The 19525-nt window shown below is 39.0% G+C and overlaps 1 protein-coding gene across 1 annotated transcript in view; it reads right to left on the bottom strand.

Moving 5' to 3' along the window:
• The window catches only part of PCSK5 (proprotein convertase subtilisin/kexin type 5), a gene marked incomplete at its 5' end in the record, with an annotated part of 595445 nt that overhangs the window by 111144 nt on the left and 464776 nt on the right, over positions 1 to 19525 (bottom strand). The window contains 3 exons of the mRNA XM_056806299.1: positions 3094 to 3162; positions 4987 to 5190; positions 12466 to 12602. Coding sequence (XP_056662277.1) covers positions 3094 to 3162; positions 4987 to 5190; positions 12466 to 12602 — 410 coding nt within the window. The remainder of the gene's footprint in view (positions 1 to 3093; positions 3163 to 4986; positions 5191 to 12465; positions 12603 to 19525) is intronic.

Raw genomic sequence — 19525 nt, 5'->3', positions numbered from 1 at the left:
CTACCTAGTGTTCTCTGAACAAGGTTAGCTGACCACATATAGAATTCTAAATGCTAAATTAATGTTTCTAGACGGTCTAAAACTGGCGTGATTCTTCATGTCTTTTGGGTCCTCTTGCAGTATGAAGGCCAACAACAAACTCATCTACCGCCTGGGAATTCATTTTCCCAGTGGATTACAGTGAGTGTGACATCTTTCCTACCTTCCCCCCCACCAATCATTTGGGGACTCTGCCCTCCCCCACTGGAAATCATTGATTTCTTGCTGAAATCTCCCCCATATAAATCATGAATGTGTAATGTAAGAAAGAGAGATGCAGGGGGTTGCAATGAGAAGCCAAGCTGAAGGAGATCAGCTGAAGAGCAGAGGAGGAGGGGCAGAAAGAGAGAAGCTCCAACTGTCAACAGTCTTTCAGCCTGGGAGATGGAGGAGAAAAGGAGGTTTTCCTGGAAGCTGAGAAAGAGCCCATCCTTTTGGGACCTATTATTCCTTCTGGGACACAAAACACATCCACTAAGACTCTTCAGGAACAGCTACCGGAATTCTCAAGGGGGTTTTGGATTTGGACTCATGTTGGCCAGAGCCATCCAGATCTTTCCCTAAGATTTCTCTCCCTCCCTCACCTGTTCCTGGACTCCTGAATTAAAAGCTGAGGAATAGGGATCAACCAGCAACTGGCCAGAGGAGGGTTCAAGGTACTCAGCCCTGAACCCTGAGAACTTGAGGGGGCAGCCTGCCAGAGGGGACCAATGTTAGGGTTTCCTACTCCCCACTTTCCTTGCTGGACACCCTTACCTCTTCTTCTCGGCGTGAACCCAAATAAATTGCTTAATACTTTAGAATTAGGTCTGGTTGGTTTCTGATGCTAGGAAAGGGGACAGAAGATTTGGGGAGAATCACATCTTTCCCCAAGGGGAAGGTTAGCTCAGGATCCCAGGGATCCAAACTGCCTAACCCAAAGAACAACATCTCTCCTTGATAGTGGGATGACCCAAAGTTTCTGAGGCAAAGTGATATGGGTGTCCTCCATCTCCCAGAACTATTCTCTGAGGAGACATTCCCTCCATCAGGGGGACTTGGCTACCTCTCTCCCAGAAAAAGAGAGGGGAAGAAGAACCTTTTCTCTCCATTTCCTTCTCTCCTTCCATTCTCCTCTCAGATCCTTCTGGCATGGGCATTGTACCCTTAGAAACTCAGGCAAACTATTACCAGGGAAAATTGTCTGTTCCCTTAGGCCCTTTTGACTCCCAACCCAAACATCAGACCCAGAGGGAATTATCCTCCTTTCATTGTCCCATGGATTTGAGATGGACAAAGAGATACCTCATCCATCTGTCTTCCAAATCAAGAGAACCACCCCCATGCCTTCAGGGAAACCTCCCCAACCCCTTGCCCCAGAGTCAAGTAAAAGAATATAAAAACCCCAGAAAGGAGGCATTCTGGGAGCAACTTCCCAGGTTGCTCCACTTATGCTGTCTTGCTGACCAAGAATTCAACATTACTAATAAATCTCTCTCTTTAAAGTTAAGTTCAGAGTCTTGCATTCTTGCAAAAGGTATCCTTCCCGAACCCCAGGAGTACACCTCTGCACCCCACAACACTTCTATTACAAATGCCTCATTCTTCTGATGTGAAGGGCTCAAGATTCAAGACAGGACAGATGTCCAGCCTTGGCCTAAATTGACACCAAGGTCTGGTCCCTAAACATGGCGGTCTCTTTGGTGTTTGTTTTGATTTCTGAACCTATTGACTGACAGAACTGTGTTGAGTATTAAAAAGTCCTTTTTCCCCCTCTCCAGAGGAAGGGAGGAGAAAAAAGCATAAATTTGTATTTGACAATTCTCTTGAAGCATAACAGGTACTCCCACCTTCATAATAGAGTTTTAGACTTCACAGATATCATTGTGCTGCCTGCATTGGAGGATTTCTAAGAATCTGAGCCTCAGGGAAGGTTTTATCAAGGAAAATCCCCAATCTCTCCCCCCTTGAGCTTTATCTTTGACATTTTTATATTGTTTCTAGTCCAAGTGTGCTTCATGAATGCAAGTGATTTGGGGCTGCTTAGCCTGAATTCATTTCCTTGTTCATTCCTGTCTAAACTCAGCCACCTTGCTATTTATTCCTCCCCTCCCTCTTGGCCTGTTAAATTTATTTCTTGTCATTACTGATGAAGGGGTCTGACTTGGGCCCAGGAAGAGAGTTCCTGCTCCCTTACCCCTGGGTGGAATTCCCAGCTAATCTCAAAGCACAGGTTGAAGGCTACTCAAGGCCTTTTCTGATCTCAGCAGCAGTTGATACTCTCTCTCAGTTGAAATAACTTTGTAAGTGCTTATTTGGAGGCTTATTGTATTTCTACACTGCCCCTCCTCCAACAGAATGAAAGAACCTTCAAAGAAGGGTTTATGTTCAATGTTTTCTCCCTCTTTATCCCTAGGACCAGGCAGCTTGGTGGAGCAGTGGATAGAGAGTTGGGTTTGAAGTCAGGAAGACTCAAATCTGGTCTCAGACACTTAATAGCCATGTGGCCCTGGGCAAGTCACTTTACCTTGTTTGCCTCAGTTTCTTCATTTGTAAAATGAGCTGGAGAAGGAAATGGTAAACCACTCCAGTGTCTTTACCAAGAAAATCCCAAATGGGATCACAAAGAATTGGACGTGACTGAAAAACAACTTAACAAAATTCCCTGGGACCCACGTAATATATTGTGGGCCTTCAAAAGTATATGTTGAAGGGCAGCTTGCTGGGTCAGTGGATATAGTGACCGGTCTAGAGTTGAGAGGACTTGGGTTCAAATCTGAATTCAGATCCTTCCCAGTTGTGTGACCCTGAGCAAATCACTTAACTCCAGTTAACTAACCTTTAATCATTTTCTGTCTTGGAACCAATACTCAAGTATCATTTCTAAGACAGAAGGTTAGGGTTAAAAAAAAGTTTATATTGAACTGAACTGAATTGAATGATATTCATAAAGACCCCTCTACAGATAAATCTCTAAAAAGCTAAAAAGCTCTGTAACACTGCAACACTCTGGAAAGAATAAGGACGGAGCCAAGTCACAGACAAAGAATATGACAGTGTAGGAATGTGACATACCCAAGCTGCAGCCCAGGCATCCTTCTTCACAAGGCATGCAGTCTTCATAGTCTGGATCTTTCACTTCCCCTAGACAGTGAATGAATTGAGAGAGCCAAACTCATTCTTAATCAAGTGGAAGGACACTAATTGCTTGGAAAATCTATTGTTAAGTAATTTCTTTTTTAGCAATCAGCTAACTAATTAAGAAGTTGATAACCCCTTTCCAAGATGTATATGTTACTCTCTTTTCACTTCCTTATATTAATTTAGTAGATTAGATCAGCTGGATTGAATGAAATGGGGGGGGGGGTGTTTGGACTTACACAAGACAACTAGACTTAAAAACTTGTTGGTAGACATTAAAAAAAAATAGACATGCCACTGGGGAAAGCAAAAGAACTCAGTATGGAAATGAACAGTTTTATCTATCTCTTCGAACAAAAACCTTTTTCTTTGCTTTAAATCCTCAAACACATGGAAAAGAAACCAAAACCTCTGCCTTAATCATTCTACCTACTAGAGTGCCTTTCATCAGAAGAAATTGTCATTATTCATTGAATTGAAAAGTCTTAGTTACAAAGGAAAGAAATCATTTCAAAAATTAAAAAAAAAAAGACTTTAGAGTTCCATTTTCCCTAGGACAGAGAATAAACCAGAAATTAGGAAGCTGCAGAGATGTTACCAATATAGGGGGTGACCAGGGCTTTGCAATAGGAGGCTGAAATTTAGAGGGTCCTGACAGTACTGTTTAGCATTAGTTAGGATAGAAAATTACCAGAGGGTGGCTAGACCCCAGGAGAACTCCAAACCCTGCCCCACCCTGCTCTCAATGCCCCCCCAGGTCTCTCTGTCTCACTGTCTCTGTCTTTGTCTCTCCCCCCCCCCATCTCTTTCCTCTCTCTCTCTCCCTCTCTCCATCCATCTCTCTCTGTCTCTGTTTCTGTCTCCCCTCTCCCCACCCCCAAACTCTTCTCTTTCTCAATGGTAACCTCCCCAGAAGGCTGCATGGCAGTCCTTCTTTCAGTGAAGTTCTATGTTCCAGTGTGTGAAGTATCTCCTTTTGTCTTTTCCCACCTTTACTCAAATGAATATTTTTTAGAATGTTCATCTGAGGGCACATTTCTTGCTGCTTATATTGGGGTGTCAAAATGACTAGTTATGACCCTGGGAAGGACTTTACTTATGAAGTTAACCATGCTTTTAAAAGTGAGCTACTAGCACTCAATAGAGGAATTCATAGTTTTGTGAACATTGGTAGAACATAAGGAGAGGCAGAATGTGGAGACAGAATGGTTTAATGGATAACCTGCTGGATTTGTTGTGGAGGGGAGCTGGGTTCAAATCCTGACTCAGACACTTACTAGCTCTATAACATTAGGTAAATCTCTTAACCATTTTGATCCTCTGTTTTCTCATCTATAAAATGGGGATAATAACAGAAACTGTCTCATAGAGCTATTTCAAAGATCAAGGGACATAATATATGTAAAGAGTTTTAGAAACTTTAAAGTGATTAAATGTGAACTGTTATTCTTATTTATAAGCTCTTTGATAATATGTGTATTTTTTTGTCTCTGTATCCCCAGCTTATAGTGAGTTCTCAATAAATGCTTGTAGAATGAATGAATGAACTGGTTTCTCTCTATAGAGGTGCTCCCCAAGAATAGAAGTCAAGCTTCCTGACAGCTCTAGTAACAAAGATATGTATCTGAATGGGAAAGGAGAGAGAGATGAGAGATAATAGAGGAGATGACCATCACCCTCACTTTATACATAGGAAACTAAATATAGTGGGGCCCATAGTCACTTGAGGAGATCTTGTATGACAGAGAAGGGAATGCTATATTCCAGCATAGGATAAGCATCACCACTTGGGTCAAGGATAGAGAGCTTCCACTGGGGTCAGTTTACCTTCTCTGCATTCTAACTTCTGGCAGGTGTTGTTCAAGGGTAAGATGTAGTATCCTTGCACACATCGAGTACAGTAAGAGGAGCTGCTGCAGAGTGCACAGTTCTCAGGGCAGGGTAGGCAGGTGTTATCAGAATGGTGGTATCCACTGGGGCAGCCTTCTCGACATTCACCCATGTACAGGAAGCGTTCCTTCCCAAGCTTGTCTGAGTGGTAGAGGAGAAGAAAAGGGAGGACAGAGATGGTGGGAACGTAGTCACAAAGCCTCTGTAATATATCAGAAAAAAATATCTTTTCCTCCCAGGAAGTCATAAAAATAAAACCTGCTTTAACATGGATCACATTTTTAAGCCGGTAGGTGTTGCATAATGGAAAGAGCAATGAGACTTGCGTTCTAATCCTGCTTTGAAGTATTAATTATCTGTGTGACTATGAGTGAATCATTTAATTTTGCTGGGTCATGGTTTCCTCTTTTGTATAGTGGATGGAATACTATATATAGTTTTTAGCTCACAGGATTATTATAGGGATCAAATATATCCAAAGTACTGTGAAAAATGTAAAATACTCTAACTCTCTGCCATTATTATTATTAATACTAGTATTAATAGCAGCAGCACTAATAGTAGAAGAAGTGATAGTTATAGTAGAAGTGGCAGTAACAGCAGCAGCAAGAGTAGTAGTAGCAGCAGCAATAGCAGCAATAATAGTAGTAGAAGTAGTAATAGTAGCAACAGCAGTGGTAATAAAAATAATAGTAATTATAGCAGAAGTAGTAGTAGCAGCATTAGTAGTAATAAAAAAGTGGTAGTATTCGCAGTAGAAATAGTAGTAGCAGAAGCAGCAGTAATAAAAATAGTAATCATAGTAGAAAGAGTAAGCTATCAGCAGCAGCAGGAGCAGCAGTACGAGTAATAAAAAATGAGTAGTAGTTGTAATAGATATAGTAATAGCAGCCTTAGTAGCAATAGAAAAGTGGTAGTAATTGCAGTAGAAATAGTAGAAGCTGGAGTAGTAATAAAAAAAGGAATAGTAGTTGTAGTAGAAATAGTGGTAGCGGCAGTAGTAGTAGTAATAAAAATAGTAATTAAAGTAGAAATAGTAGAAGCAGCAGCAGCAAGTAGTAATAAAAAATAGTAATTAAAGTAGAAATAGTAGCAATAGTAAGTATTAGCAGCAGCAGGAGCAGCAGTACGAATAATAAAAAAGAAGTAATAGTTGTAATAGAAACAGTAGTAGCAGCATTAGTAGCAATAGAAAAGTGGTAGTAATTGCAGTAGAAATAGTAGAAGTAGTAATAAAAAAGGGAGTCATAATTGTAGTAGAAATAGTAGCAGCAGCAGCAGTAGTAATAAAAATATAATATAATATAATAAAAATAGTAATTATAGTAGAAATAGAAGTGATAGTAGTAGCAGCAGCAGCAGGAGCAACAGTAAGAATAATAAAAAAGGAGTAGTAGTTGTAATAAAAATAGTGGCAGCAGTAGTAGTAATAGTAATAAAAAAGGAGTAGTAGTTGTTATAGAAATAATAGAAGTAGCAGCAGCAGTAGTAGTAATTCTTATCCAAGAGATCCTGTATAGCATAGTGGAGAGAATGCTATATTTCAGCATACAACAAGCATTTATTATTTGCCTAACATTTGCTATATGTTAGACCAGGTATTGGGAGTGCAGTGAGGAAAACAGAAACAAGTTCCTATCCTTAAGACATTTATATTTTATTGAAGGGAAATAACACATATATTGTTGTTGTTGTTCCATTGTGTCCAATTCTTTATAATCCCATTTGGGGTTTTCTTGACAGAGATACTGAAATGGTTTGCCATTTCTTTCTCTGGCTCATTTTACAAATAAGGAAACTGAGACAAACAGGGATAAGTGACTTGCCCAGGATCACACAGCTAGGAAGTTTCTGAGAGCAGATTTGATTTGGTACTCTAACCAGTGAGTCACCTTGCCATTCATATAATATATATATGTATATATAATTAAATATGCTAAATATATGTGTATTTCAAAGTTGTATTATGAATATATTATGTTTCATGGGATGATTTTTATATTATAAATGATGGACCTTCAAATTATGTGTATATGATGAAATGTACATATAGTATCTCAAAAATTTTAGTGCAATTTAAACTTTAATAATTTTTACAGTATAATAAATTATTAAATTATAAGAAATCCACAAATATTAAAAAAGTTGATTGTTTAAAAAATTAAAAACTAACATGTTTCTTATTAAAATTTAACAGAAGCACCATCTTGCGTTCTATTTTGCTCTAGTCAATTTTGAACTTGGTAAAGGCTCTCATTAGTTGCTGCTCAGTGACTGAAAGGATCATATTTATAATCCCAGCTTTAATATCATCCAGTGAATTGAATTCAATGCATAAACAACAATCTTGATGAGACTCTGTAAGAAAAAATTGAATGGAGCTGGATTATGTGAGCAAAGTAGTCAAATAAGAGGAACTACCTCTACCAATCCACAGATTTGAGAGTCATACAGAAATTGCAATGAATAATGAAAAAGTGCCCCATCTTTTTAAAAAATTATTTTTTAAACCCTTACCTTCCATTTTAGAATCAGTACTGCATATTGGTTCCAAGGCAGAAGAGTTGTAAGAGCTAAGCAGTGTGGGTTAAATGACTTGCCCAGGGTCATGCAGCTAGGAAGTATCTAAGATCTGATTTGAACTCAGGACCTCCCATCACTAGACTTGGATCTCAACCCATTGAGCCACTAAGTGCTCCCCTCTTACCTTTTTTTGTGAGCTCACAAATTAAAAAAAAACAAGACCAAATAGGCTAGTCAAGATTGCTTTATGAAATATCATATTACTTCCATGAAAACTTATAGGAAGTCCAGCAGCATCACAGATTCATTATCCACAATGAATTTTTAAAATGGGTTAAGAATATATTTCCAAGATGATTTTAAAACATCTTTAGCCTTAATCGAAGGTCTAGCAAATAAGTATTAAAAGAACTTAAAGACAATTGGTGAAACCAGGGGCAACTCGGTAGTCTCTAGGCTGTCTCTCTATCCACTGAGCCACTTAGCTGTCCCTCTGAACTTCTTTACAGCAAAGCATCATATAAATCCTGCCAGGTTGGTAGAAGTAGGATTATCCCCACTTTAAATTGACGAGTCCAAGCTCACTCATCCTTTTTCAGCTAAGAATTCAGGTCTTCAGACTCTATAGTCAGGCTCCTTCCTTTGGACAAAGGAATTGAATCTAAATTGAGTACTTAAGGGGAGGTCCTCCAAGGAAAGGGGAATTGCTCATCCATCCATGGCTACCTCCCAGTTACAAGGAAAAGAAGGCAGTTAAACGCAGGTGCTAATTGCAAGTGATCCACCTCGAATTTAATTCCCTTGCTGGACTCTGCTAGACATCAACTTTGATTTTCCATGTGTAGTGAGCAAAGGAAGATTGCAACACCACCTTAACACATGCAAGGAGGCCAAGACCTCAAGGGTTTCCATATCACATATAAAGTGACTGTATAGTAAAATGACTTCTCATTATTATTCCTAGAGTGTAATTTCAAACAAGAAATAAGTTAGAATGAATGTCCTTTGCTACCATTTTCACTTTGAATTATTATTAACTATAATCATTATTATTGATCAATAACATATGGTACTTTAAAATTTGCAAAATACTTTACATAGTTAGTTGAGCCTTTCAACTGTTAGGACTGACTGGTATTATTATGCTTATTTTATAGAAAAGGAAACTGAGCCACATATTAGTTAGGTGACTTGCCCAGGATTATACAGCTAGAAAGTGTCAGGCAGGATTGAACTTGGATCTTCCTGCTTCCAGATCTAGCATACTATGAACTTGTCTTGATGTTTGGGGTTCTGACACTGAGTGACAAAGTAAGGATCAGACAGGAGTTTGGGGTCACAATTAATGCTAATGAAGTCCTCTTGACAGCTGGGTGGCCCTGGGCAAGTCACTTAACCTCCATTGCCTAGCCCTTACCAGAAGCCTCAGAAACAATACACAATATTGATTCCAAGACAGAACAAAATAATTTTAAAAAATGTAGTAGTCATTCTGCAATCCTTTTGGTACAGCTCTGCAATCATGGACAATCATTCAATTTCTCAGGACTACACAGGGATTTCTCTATGACTATAAAATATGGAATTGATGCCCAGTAGGCATTGGTAATGGGGGATTCCTCAATAGAAGCTACCTCTACAATAAAATTGTAGTTCTGATCATAGGTATACATGGATATGCAACATCCCAACTGCATAGCAATCCAATACACAATTTATATTCTATATATGTATATATAGATATAAATGTGTATTCTGGAGAAGCTACTTAAAACTGCACTGAGACTTTTGGGATATTACATATATATATTTATATCTATAAAACTTTTGGGATATTACATATATGTTACACATATATGACTTTTGAGATATATTTATATATAAGACTTTGGGGATATATATATATATGTTACATATATATGACTTTGAAGATGTTATACATGCTATATATGTCTTTGGGGATATTATATATATATTATATATAAGACTTTGGGGATATTATATATATTATATATAAGACTTTGGGGATATTATATATATATGTATATATATATATATATATAATATTATAAACATAATATCTCCAAAGTCTCAATGTAGTCTTAAGTAGCTTCTCCAGAAAGATCTGTTGTACAAAATACATACTTGGGAAACTTCATTCGAAAACTTTTCTATTGCCCTCCCATTGGATTCCACCAAAGAGAAGAAAAGGGAATGGATTGAAAAGATGTTGGTGTCTAAAGTATTCAGCCTGTTCAGGAAGGTTATGAAGACATTTTGCCCTTGATTTAATGACGAAAGCTTTGGTCTTGCTTTCCTTAGTCATCTGTAACAGACCACTGCTCATTTATGACATCTGTCAAGGCTTGACTCTATTTATGATGATCTAAGCATACTTCGTTACAGATGATAATTAGGCTTGCCTACAGGTATAAAATATCAGCTGTAAATCTTGGCATTGCTTGCCAGAAGACCATAGGCCTGAAATTGATGCAATACCATAAAACCCTGGAATGAATCAAGGCCAGTCTTAGGTGTAGGCAGAATAGGAAGCCGCCTACTTGGTGTGGTTTCTGAGGACAAAGCCTTTCATTCCAAACTCAGAGAAGAGGCTTTAAAGTCCAGATTCTCCCAAGAGGCAAAACTCTGGCAAATTCACATTCAGATGTTAGTTTTGCTTAGGGGAAAGACTGGTGTGACACCAAGACTCTGGTGTCACAGGAAAGAGAACTATAGAAGAATAAAGGACAAAGAAGTGGGAGCCTGGGGACGCTCAAAGGCTAAACTTCACCTGCTTCCCACATCTATCTCTAGCTGTCTTTAATATGAATAACTTACTATAAGAAAAATAAGATTTGTAAAGCTGTGCAATGGGACAGTGGAACAAATTACCTATTTTGTGACTGGCTGCATTTATCTTTGTGTTCAGTGAGCCAAAGGGGAACATTTTTTTAGCCTTCATCCTCTATTTCATACAAAGTTGAAAAAGGCTGTTGCTGAAGCCTGAACAGCCTACAGTGTATGTGTGCTTTCTCCAGAGGGAGAGAAAACCATATTTTTAAATGTCACCTGGTTTATACCTCTTCTCCTCTGATGGTCCCCTGTGGGCTGGTGGCATGCCTGGTAATCATGGAAGGGAGAGCAAAGCTTCCTCACCTTTTCTATTTCTTCTCTAGCAACTTCTTAGGGGTAGTCATCTATTTGTGGTCCCCCCGCTCCCTTCCTCAGCTGGCTCTGTGAAGTTTGCAGGCTCTTTTAGCCTTATTGGGTTCTTGGAGTTCAAGAAGAGTCTATGTGGGAGCATCTAGGTGGCTAAGTGGAATGAGAGTCAGGCCCAGAGATGGGAGGGCCTGGGTTCAAATCTGACCTCAGACACTTCCTATCTGTGTGACCCTGGGCAAGTCACTTAACCCCCATTGCTTAGCCCTTACAGCTCTTCTGCCTTGGAACCAATGCACAGTATTGATTCTAAGATGGCAGGTAAGGGTATCAACAACAACAACAAAGAGAATTATAATCTACTCTCAAACTTTGTAGAGAAGGGACAAGGGACTCCCAGAGTCATAATTTGGGCAAGGTAAACATGGACTTTGCCCTAGAACATCAAAATTGAGAGGGCACCAAAATTCTAAACAAGCAATTTTTTAACTCTAGAAATAAACCAAGTTTAGTATCTAGGAAGAAATAATAACTAGATAAAATAGGAATCTGCCAGATGAGGGGCACTGTCAGCATCTGCGAACCACAATGGCTACTAATTCCCCCTCCTGCTCCATTCAATTTTTCCTAATTATTGTCATTATTTTCAAATATGAATTATATAATTGACTTGAGGGCATCCTTGTTAACTCCAGTGCCCTCTGCTCATGTGTAGGGAAGGAAGAAATTCACCATCACAAAACATCTTTTTGCAGGTTTCTTCATGTCTTTTCTTTAGTTTAGGGGTGGAGGAGGTAGAAAATTGGGCTGATTTTTGGGAAGCTATTCTAAATTCATTATGGATTGAGGATAAGGTCAGGGTATGGTTTGAAAATAATAGTTCTTTATGTGACCCAAAGGACTACAGAATGCCTAATACACAAAAACCCCTTGCCTTCTGTTTTAAAATCAATACTGTGTATTGATTTTAAGGCAGAAGAGTAGAAATTTGAACCCAGAACCTCTTGACTCTAGACCTGGGATCTTTTCACTGTGCTTCCTAGGTGCCTCCATTTATGTATTACTGATATTATAGTTATTCATGTGTATGTCCTAGGTTTCTATTCAAGTATAAACCGTATGAGAGCAAGAACTGTGTCTTATCTAAATATTTTCAAACCTTCAATTCCTAGGATAACATTCTGCTTAATTTAGTTAAAATCAGGCCACATTTATAGAGGCTAGGTGACACAATAGATAGAGTGCCAGATTTGAAATCAGGAAGATTTGTATTATTAAGCTCAAATTTGGCCTCAGACACTTGCTAGCTGTGTGACCCTGGGCAAGTAATTTAATTCCAATTGCCCAGCCCTTGCCATGACCCATCTGACCTTACCATTAACTAACAAATATTTATAGGCTTGAATTTCAAGAACTAATCTATTCACACTTTTTAGTAGCTCCCCTTTATGTGTCATTTCTCAAATAAAGGCTTTTTGAGGTCAGGGATTCTTTCTTTTGTATTTGTATTTCCAGGACTTGGCACAGATTTCAGCACACAGAATATACTGAAACGCCTTTATTCACTCATTTCTGACTTGTAGCCTCGCCCCTACCCACTAAGTAACACTTCTCCTAAGTGTTGAGAACATTAATAAGTGGCTATCCAGACTCAGCCCTGAATAAAGCTCAGTGGTAACAGTTGAGGGAAGAAATTGAGACAACAGAGAATAAGCTACTCCCAGCTATCCTTACCTGTGCCACAAGAGGTACAGTTGGAGGGCTCACTTCCTTGGCATTCTTGGCAAGAGTGGTGACATGGATGGCATTGGTTCTGAAATTCAAATTTCCCTGAGGGACAGGTCAGGACACAGTGGCCATTGTCCAAAAACCTAGGACAGCAGGAAGAAGAAAACACAAGAATTACAGAACTCATACAGGAAGAGTTCTTTGATGACAGGGTACTAAAATAAAGCTAGGTTTATGTTTTTTTTTCCCCAACACAGTCCTTTTTTGTTTTATGATTCTACCCACAAAGATGGCACTACTGATTCACTACTAGTGGAGCCTATACTTTGAGTTGTTGCCTCATTTATCCCCTTATATCATCCTCTCTCCCTCTTTTCTAGATGTCTCAGAAAGCAGCCCCGAGGGGCAGCTAGGTAGCATCAGGCTGAGAGATGGGAGGACCTGGGTTTAAATCTAACCTCAGATACTTTCTAGCTTTGGGAACCTGGGAGAGTCATTTAATTTCAATTGCCTTGCTCTTACTGCTCTTTTGGCTTAGAATTGATACCAAGATAGAAGGTAAGGTAAAAAAAAAAAAGGAAGAGAGTAGCCCTGAGTAATTTGATTAACTTGACTTAGCTGCCTTTGGGGAAGATCAGGATAGAGGAATAATTGAAGAGAAAGTAGGGATGCTGTCCAGGACCTTAAGGCCCAGAGAGAAAGAATGATGTGAGCAGGAAATGCACCACCCAGATCCTGGGAAAGAGAGGAGGCAAAGCGTTAACATGTCATCACAAACTTACCAGGGACTGAAGCAAGAAATTTGCTTGTACAATACAAATAAGGAATGCCTACAACTCCCTTTCCTATCCCCCACCACTCACTCCTGGGTCTCTTTGTGGTGTCCAGATTTGTAGGCAGCACGTATAAAAATCAAGGTGTGCCATCTTGAACTGTAAAAACACTCTGATACAAATCCCTTTGTGGGCCACTGTTCACAGAGTGGCAGAAGTTAACCAGTGCCATCTTCTGGAGGAGAAGGACCTGCCAAATAATGGAGGACACTAGATGGAACCTGGGTTGGACTGGAGAGCTAAGGAGCAAGAAGAGACTATGAAGAAACAAGAAACAAGGTGATTGTCATCTGCTGGAAGAGAGTGGAACTATCAGACGATCACAGGTATAAGAACCTGGAGTGGAGAGAAGAGTTGAGAATAGGCAGAAGGGGTTATGGAAGATAGTACAAGAAACTAGATGACTGCCATCTCCCAGAGGAGAAGGGAACTAGCAAACAGTGGAGGGCTACCAGCAATGCCAGTTAAGAGGGATGGGAGATAAAGACCACTAAAAATCAGTCATTTGACTGTCCTCTATTCTGCTGCCACTTTAGCACTGCCACTTCCTATTCCCCTTCCCCACTCTTAATCTCTTGCTCTCTGAATATTAATTAAATCAATAATATCATTGTTTCTGGAAGAGAGTGTCAACCGATTGACCTATGACTCCACTCATCATCCCTATGATTTCTCAAACCAAAACATCTTAGCCACCATTCCCTTATAGATATATATTGGCTCGTCCTACCATAATATGAACTTTTTGAGGGTATGGACTGTTTTGATTTTTTTTATTTATATCCCCAGGATTTATTAGAGCTTGGCATAGAGTATTTGATAAATGTTTTTCACTCATTTCATCATTACTGGACAGATCAAGAAGAGCCATGAAAAGATGCAACAAGGGGGGGAAAATGCTCTAATAACAAGAAGACATAGGACTACACAGGGTGTCCCAAGGACTACTTGAGTCCTACATGTTTCAATTTATTTGTGTATAAAACTGTCTTTGTGAATCTTTGTACTTATAAGGAGAGCTGGAGTCTCTTCTTGAGGGATTGTCATATGTTGAAGCTCTCATGATAGGAGCAATGATCCAGAGAATTGAGGGATCCATAAATTGTACTTGGGTCTTTTGGGTCAGGAAGAAGTCGCCAGCATAGGTTTTATACTTTTCTTAGGGAACAGCAGAGGAACCAGCTCCTTTTCCCCACACATTACTTTTGCAAAGCTTTTCTAATCTCAAATGGTCCACTTCATAAACATTATTTTGAAAAATTGTATCCCTTTAGATGGAAAAGAAATCAGTAGTTGACTGAACTTTAAGTCCAAAGCCATGTTTCTGGGAGGATTTAGTGAGTGGCAGTGTGGTCCAATGAATTGGTGATTTGATGTGGACTTAGAAAGAGTTGGGGTCAGATTTCACCTCAGATACCTACTAGTTATAAGATGCTGAGACAGACACTTTTTTATGCCTCAGTCTCTTCATATATAAAATTAAGGGGCTAGATTTTACCTTTGAGAACCCTTCCAGGTCTAAATATATGATGCTATGCTGATCCTCATTGAGTCAGAGGAACTGAGGTTTGTGCACCAGCTCTCCCATATACTTTTATGACATTAGGTAAATCACTTCTTGGCCTCAGTGTTCTCATTTGTAAAATGAGGAGTTGGGACTAGACCAGGGATCAACAAACTATGGTGCAAGGGTCAGATCTGGTCTGTTGCCTGTTTTTTGTGTAACCCACAAGCTAATAATAGTTTTAAAAAGTAAAAATGATTCTTAGTCTAATGCTCCCTGGTTTAGATGCTCTTTGAGTTGCTTTTTCAACCTTTAATTTCCTCATATTCAACCTATATTTACTCATATGACCTTGGGTAAGTTATTTGTAAAATGAGGAGGTTGTAGTAGAAGCTCTCAAAGGTCTTTTCAAACTCTGACATTCTGTGATTCTGTCATTTAGATATAAGCTGTTCAATGAGATGTCAGGTTTGAGACAAAGGAGAGGCAACAGTATTCACTATTATTTTTAATTCCTTTTTTAGAAATGAAATCCTCACCAGCTTACTTGTAGTAGGACTCTAGTAGGTATGGGGAGAAGAGGAAGAAGATGCTTCTTCCCACTTCCCATTCTCAGTCTAGGGATCTGGGGTAGGGTCTGGCCTCAGAAGGATGCTGCTGTTTGATTGAAGGAGGGGCTGTTTGATTCCTTCATAATACTAATTGGAACCAACTTCACAATCCCTGAAGCTTAAGAGTAAGCTTTACATTGAGAAAAGCTTGTCTGTGTATGGCAAGAGAGTACAAGGGAGAATTTATTAGTTTTTATGACTTGAGATGAGTTGGAAGAGATAGACCAAGTCTCAATCAATCAACCAGCATTAATTAAACTCCTACTATATGCCCAGGTTTTCTACTCGTTATTGGAAATACAAAGACACAAATAAATTTAACTTTGTCCTTTAAGGAGATTATGTTCTGTCAGAGGAGAATCCTTATTGTTGTTTGTCTGATTGAAGTGAGCCAGTGACATCAGGGTATAATGTTTTCACTTGTGCGAATTGGATTTAAGTGAGGCAGAGCTTCATAAAGTCATCAGTCTCACTCTTTTTCAGAATCATTGAAGTCCTTTAGAAAGACAAAAGTCAAGATGACTAGCGATGGCTCAGAATGGAATGGAAGATGCCAAAGAATACTTACATACCCCAAACCTGAGTATAAACTCATTCCAAAGAGAAGGATCCTATATTTAGAAGTATGAGGAATTATAGAGACCATAAAGTCCAACTTCTTTTTAGGAGACTTTGAGAAGTTGATAACTTGTCAAGGTCCCATAGGTAGTAATTTGCAGAGCCAGATTCTGAACCCAAGTCCTTTGATTTCTTTATTCTGCACTATTCCATAGAGCAACCAGTGAGCTTTTATCCCTCTCCTCACTTTTGACTACTCAATATTGCTTGGACTGAGCCACAGGTTCTTTCTACACTGCCCCTTATTGCAGCCAGCAATACTTCAGTTCAGCTGCTGACTTTGTAGACTCCGCCAGGGGCACACGCACAAACATCTGGCTGTCCATGTCATCACTTAGCCTCCACACCCAAAAAAGGCAAATTATCTTATCAACCTCACTAGGTCTACAAAGGGAAAGCATCCCTCTCTTGCCAGATTGATAATTCAAGCCAATGAGGAAAAGCTCAGTTCCAAACTTACTATGGTTTTTGAGTATGGGAAGATTTATCAAAGAAGGATTTGATTTTTGTTCAAAGAAAAAATAAGTGTAATGTCCTCACTGTGAGGTGGTAGTGGTGGTGGTGGTGGTGGTGGTGGTGGTGGGAGATCTGGAGAAGAGCTTTAAAGGTTTTCAAACTGAAGCCCACATGAAATGGAATCTAATATGAAAAAAAGAAGAATGGAGATTTCATTCCTCCAATGTGCTCTCTTTCCTGCCAAATTCAGGTTGGGGATGGTGGAAGGTAGAAGAGAATATATAAAACATATCATCACTTTATCCTTTAAAGGGACCAAAGGGAATTCTAGCTGAAAAAAGAAATCATTTATCTCCAATTTGGGCCTCTCTCTTGTGACAGGGCTATTCATGAATGCCTTCAGTTTAAGACACCTTTTAGAGCTATCCTGAAAAGGAGGAGGGTGGGACTCCCAATGGAAAAGGATCATTTTTGTAGAAGGGAAGAACTGCTTTTTTTTTTTTTATGGGTCTTGATCTTTTCCTAAATCAGAACAGCTTTGTAATGTTTTTTTTTTTTAACAGAAAATAAAAAGCACAGAAGAAAGAGTGAGAGCAAGAATAAAATAGTAAAATAAATCTCAGCCTTGGTGTGAAAAACAGAAGAGCAAAGTAAAAGCTAGTGGTTCAGTAGTAGATAAAAAGTTCGATAAAAAGAAAAACAAAGGAGCCTCTGGATTAGTAGCTCTCTGTCTTGGTCTCTCTATCAATATCTCTGTTTCTCTTAATCTCTGTCTCAATGCCTCTTGTCTCTCTCTTGATCTGACTTTGTCTCTATGTCTCTTGTCTCTGTTTATATCTCTCTTGGTCTCTGTCTCTGTTTCTATTTCAATTTCTGTCTCTTTAATGTCTTTGTCTATGTGTCTGTTTCTGTCTCTTTCCCTTGTTAAGTTGCCTGACAACTGTTGGAAGAGTCACATTTAGAGTTGCTTCTAGTTCCAGGGAGAGCAAAAATCTTTCTGATAAGAAGAGGATGGATGCCTCTTTTTGGACTCCAAAGAGACTGAGGGATATTCTCTTTATGTCAAGGTCCCATAAGTACTATTTTGCAGAGCTAGAATCTGAACCCAGGTTCTTTGATTCCTTTATTCTACACTATTCTATAGAGGCACCAGTGAGCTTTTGTCTCTCTCTCCACTTTTGACTATCCAATTTTGCTCTGACTCAGTCCCAGGTTCTTTGGCAGCTGGCTGCCCCACTCAGATCACAATGGCCCCAGGCCAAGTTTACTCACTGCAAATCAGGAAAGCTAAGAACTTTACCACCACCAAATTTCAGATCCTCTTGACCTTCTTGTTACCAAATTGCAGCCAGGTCTAATTGAAACCACACAGAGCAGAGGAAAAGTCAGAGTTGAGACCTTCAACAGCTGGGCAGAGGCACTGTCCTCAGTGTTGGGGGTAAATACACCAGAAACCCCTAGGGTGACGTTCCACTCTGTGGTGTGTTTGATATGTGCTGGAACAGATGATCTCAGGATGGAGTTATTATATCTTCTGTTTTCCTTTGTTGCTTTTCCCTAATTAAAGCCATTCACAATAGTCCTTAATGTAATTTCTCGGTACTTAAATGTTCTAATGTAATCAAAACCAGGGGGAAAAAAGAAGAAATCCTGTTCCCAGAAGTCCATAGAAGTGGACCAAGACATTTTTTGGATTTAAATAAGAGTGAAGGTAGTTTTTAAATGCTTCTTGATTAGACTGTCTTCAACAGAGTTTTAACTAGGGAGGATTGATTGTGGCTTTTCCCTGGGGTACTACATTTAAGGAAGTACTGATGGAACTTGTAGTCAGTCCTTCAACAGCATAGAAACAACGTTTAGCCAGTTAGCAAAGGTTAACAGATGAAACTACTATATGGCAAAGTGAAATTTAACTCCTCACCCTCAATATCCACACTATTGGGTATGTTCTGTGCCATTTTCAGGACCTATACAGTTTGTAGTACTTTATCTTCCCTTTGAAATTTCCTTGATCCAAAATTCACCATGTCAAAAAAAAAAACAACCTTCAGAGGTAATATTCAGGCTTGAAGATGGGAAATCCTGGGTTCAAATATGTTAGGTATTTCCTAACTGAGTGACCCTGGGTAAGTCACTTAACTTCAATCACCTAACCAAGGAAAAATATTCTAAACTGACTAAATAAAATAAAAAAATACACCCCAATACTTTAGTATTAATTCTAAGACAGAAGGTAAGAACTAAAAAAAAGGAAAGAAAAATCTTTAGAGGAGAGAGCACCCAGTACACTAATAAGCTGTCTCCTTTGTGTTTCCAATATTTTTAAAAAAGGCTTTTGTTTCCATTTTGGTTGTTTTGCAAAGACTTCCAGGAAATCATAATTAAGCCAGTGAAAGGGCCAAGGGAAAGGTGCAGATGTTAGAGGCCAGAGTATATTTCCTGATTTGTTGTAAGGCAACTTTCTGGATTCAAGGTTATCCCATCGCAGGGCCAGAGTTAGTTCATAAGAGTAGCAGAAGACCCAGGACTTCATGAAAGAATGAATTTTCAACTCCACCCAACATGAGGTTTAGTTATTTTGATAATTAGGAAGGGTCCCTGTTTGTTTTCTGCCAAAATGAAAAGACTACTCTATTGCTGGAGTAAGGAGATTTAAAATAGGTGTTTCATTTCCATTATCTCCTTTAAAATAGTTTCAGAGGATCAAAAGAGGAAGGCTTCATGATGGTGCAGTGGAAAGGTTACTTGTTTGTCTTTTAGTAAAGAAAATCTATGCCTCTGATTCTAACTCTTTGAAACTGCACAAGATATTTAAACTCTTTGAACCTTGGCTTCCTCATCTGGAAAATAAAGATGGATAAGATGAACTCTCCATAGATTTTTTTAACTCTAAATTTATGGTCCTTCTTATAACCTTTTAAAGGTGTTCAAAGTTAAAGGAGAGAAGAGGGGTCTGGGTTGCTTAAGCACATCATTCCTTGCCATGATCAAGATTCTGACATCAAGAAGCATCATCTTCCTCCCTCTAAAACACCTCCCTCTTC

The sequence above is a fragment of the Monodelphis domestica genome, chromosome 7 (assembly GCF_027887165.1).
Source record: "Monodelphis domestica isolate mMonDom1 chromosome 7, mMonDom1.pri, whole genome shotgun sequence".
Taxonomy (NCBI): Eukaryota; Metazoa; Chordata; class Mammalia; order Didelphimorphia; family Didelphidae; genus Monodelphis; species Monodelphis domestica.
This window is presented reverse-complemented; position numbering and strand designations above follow the sequence as displayed.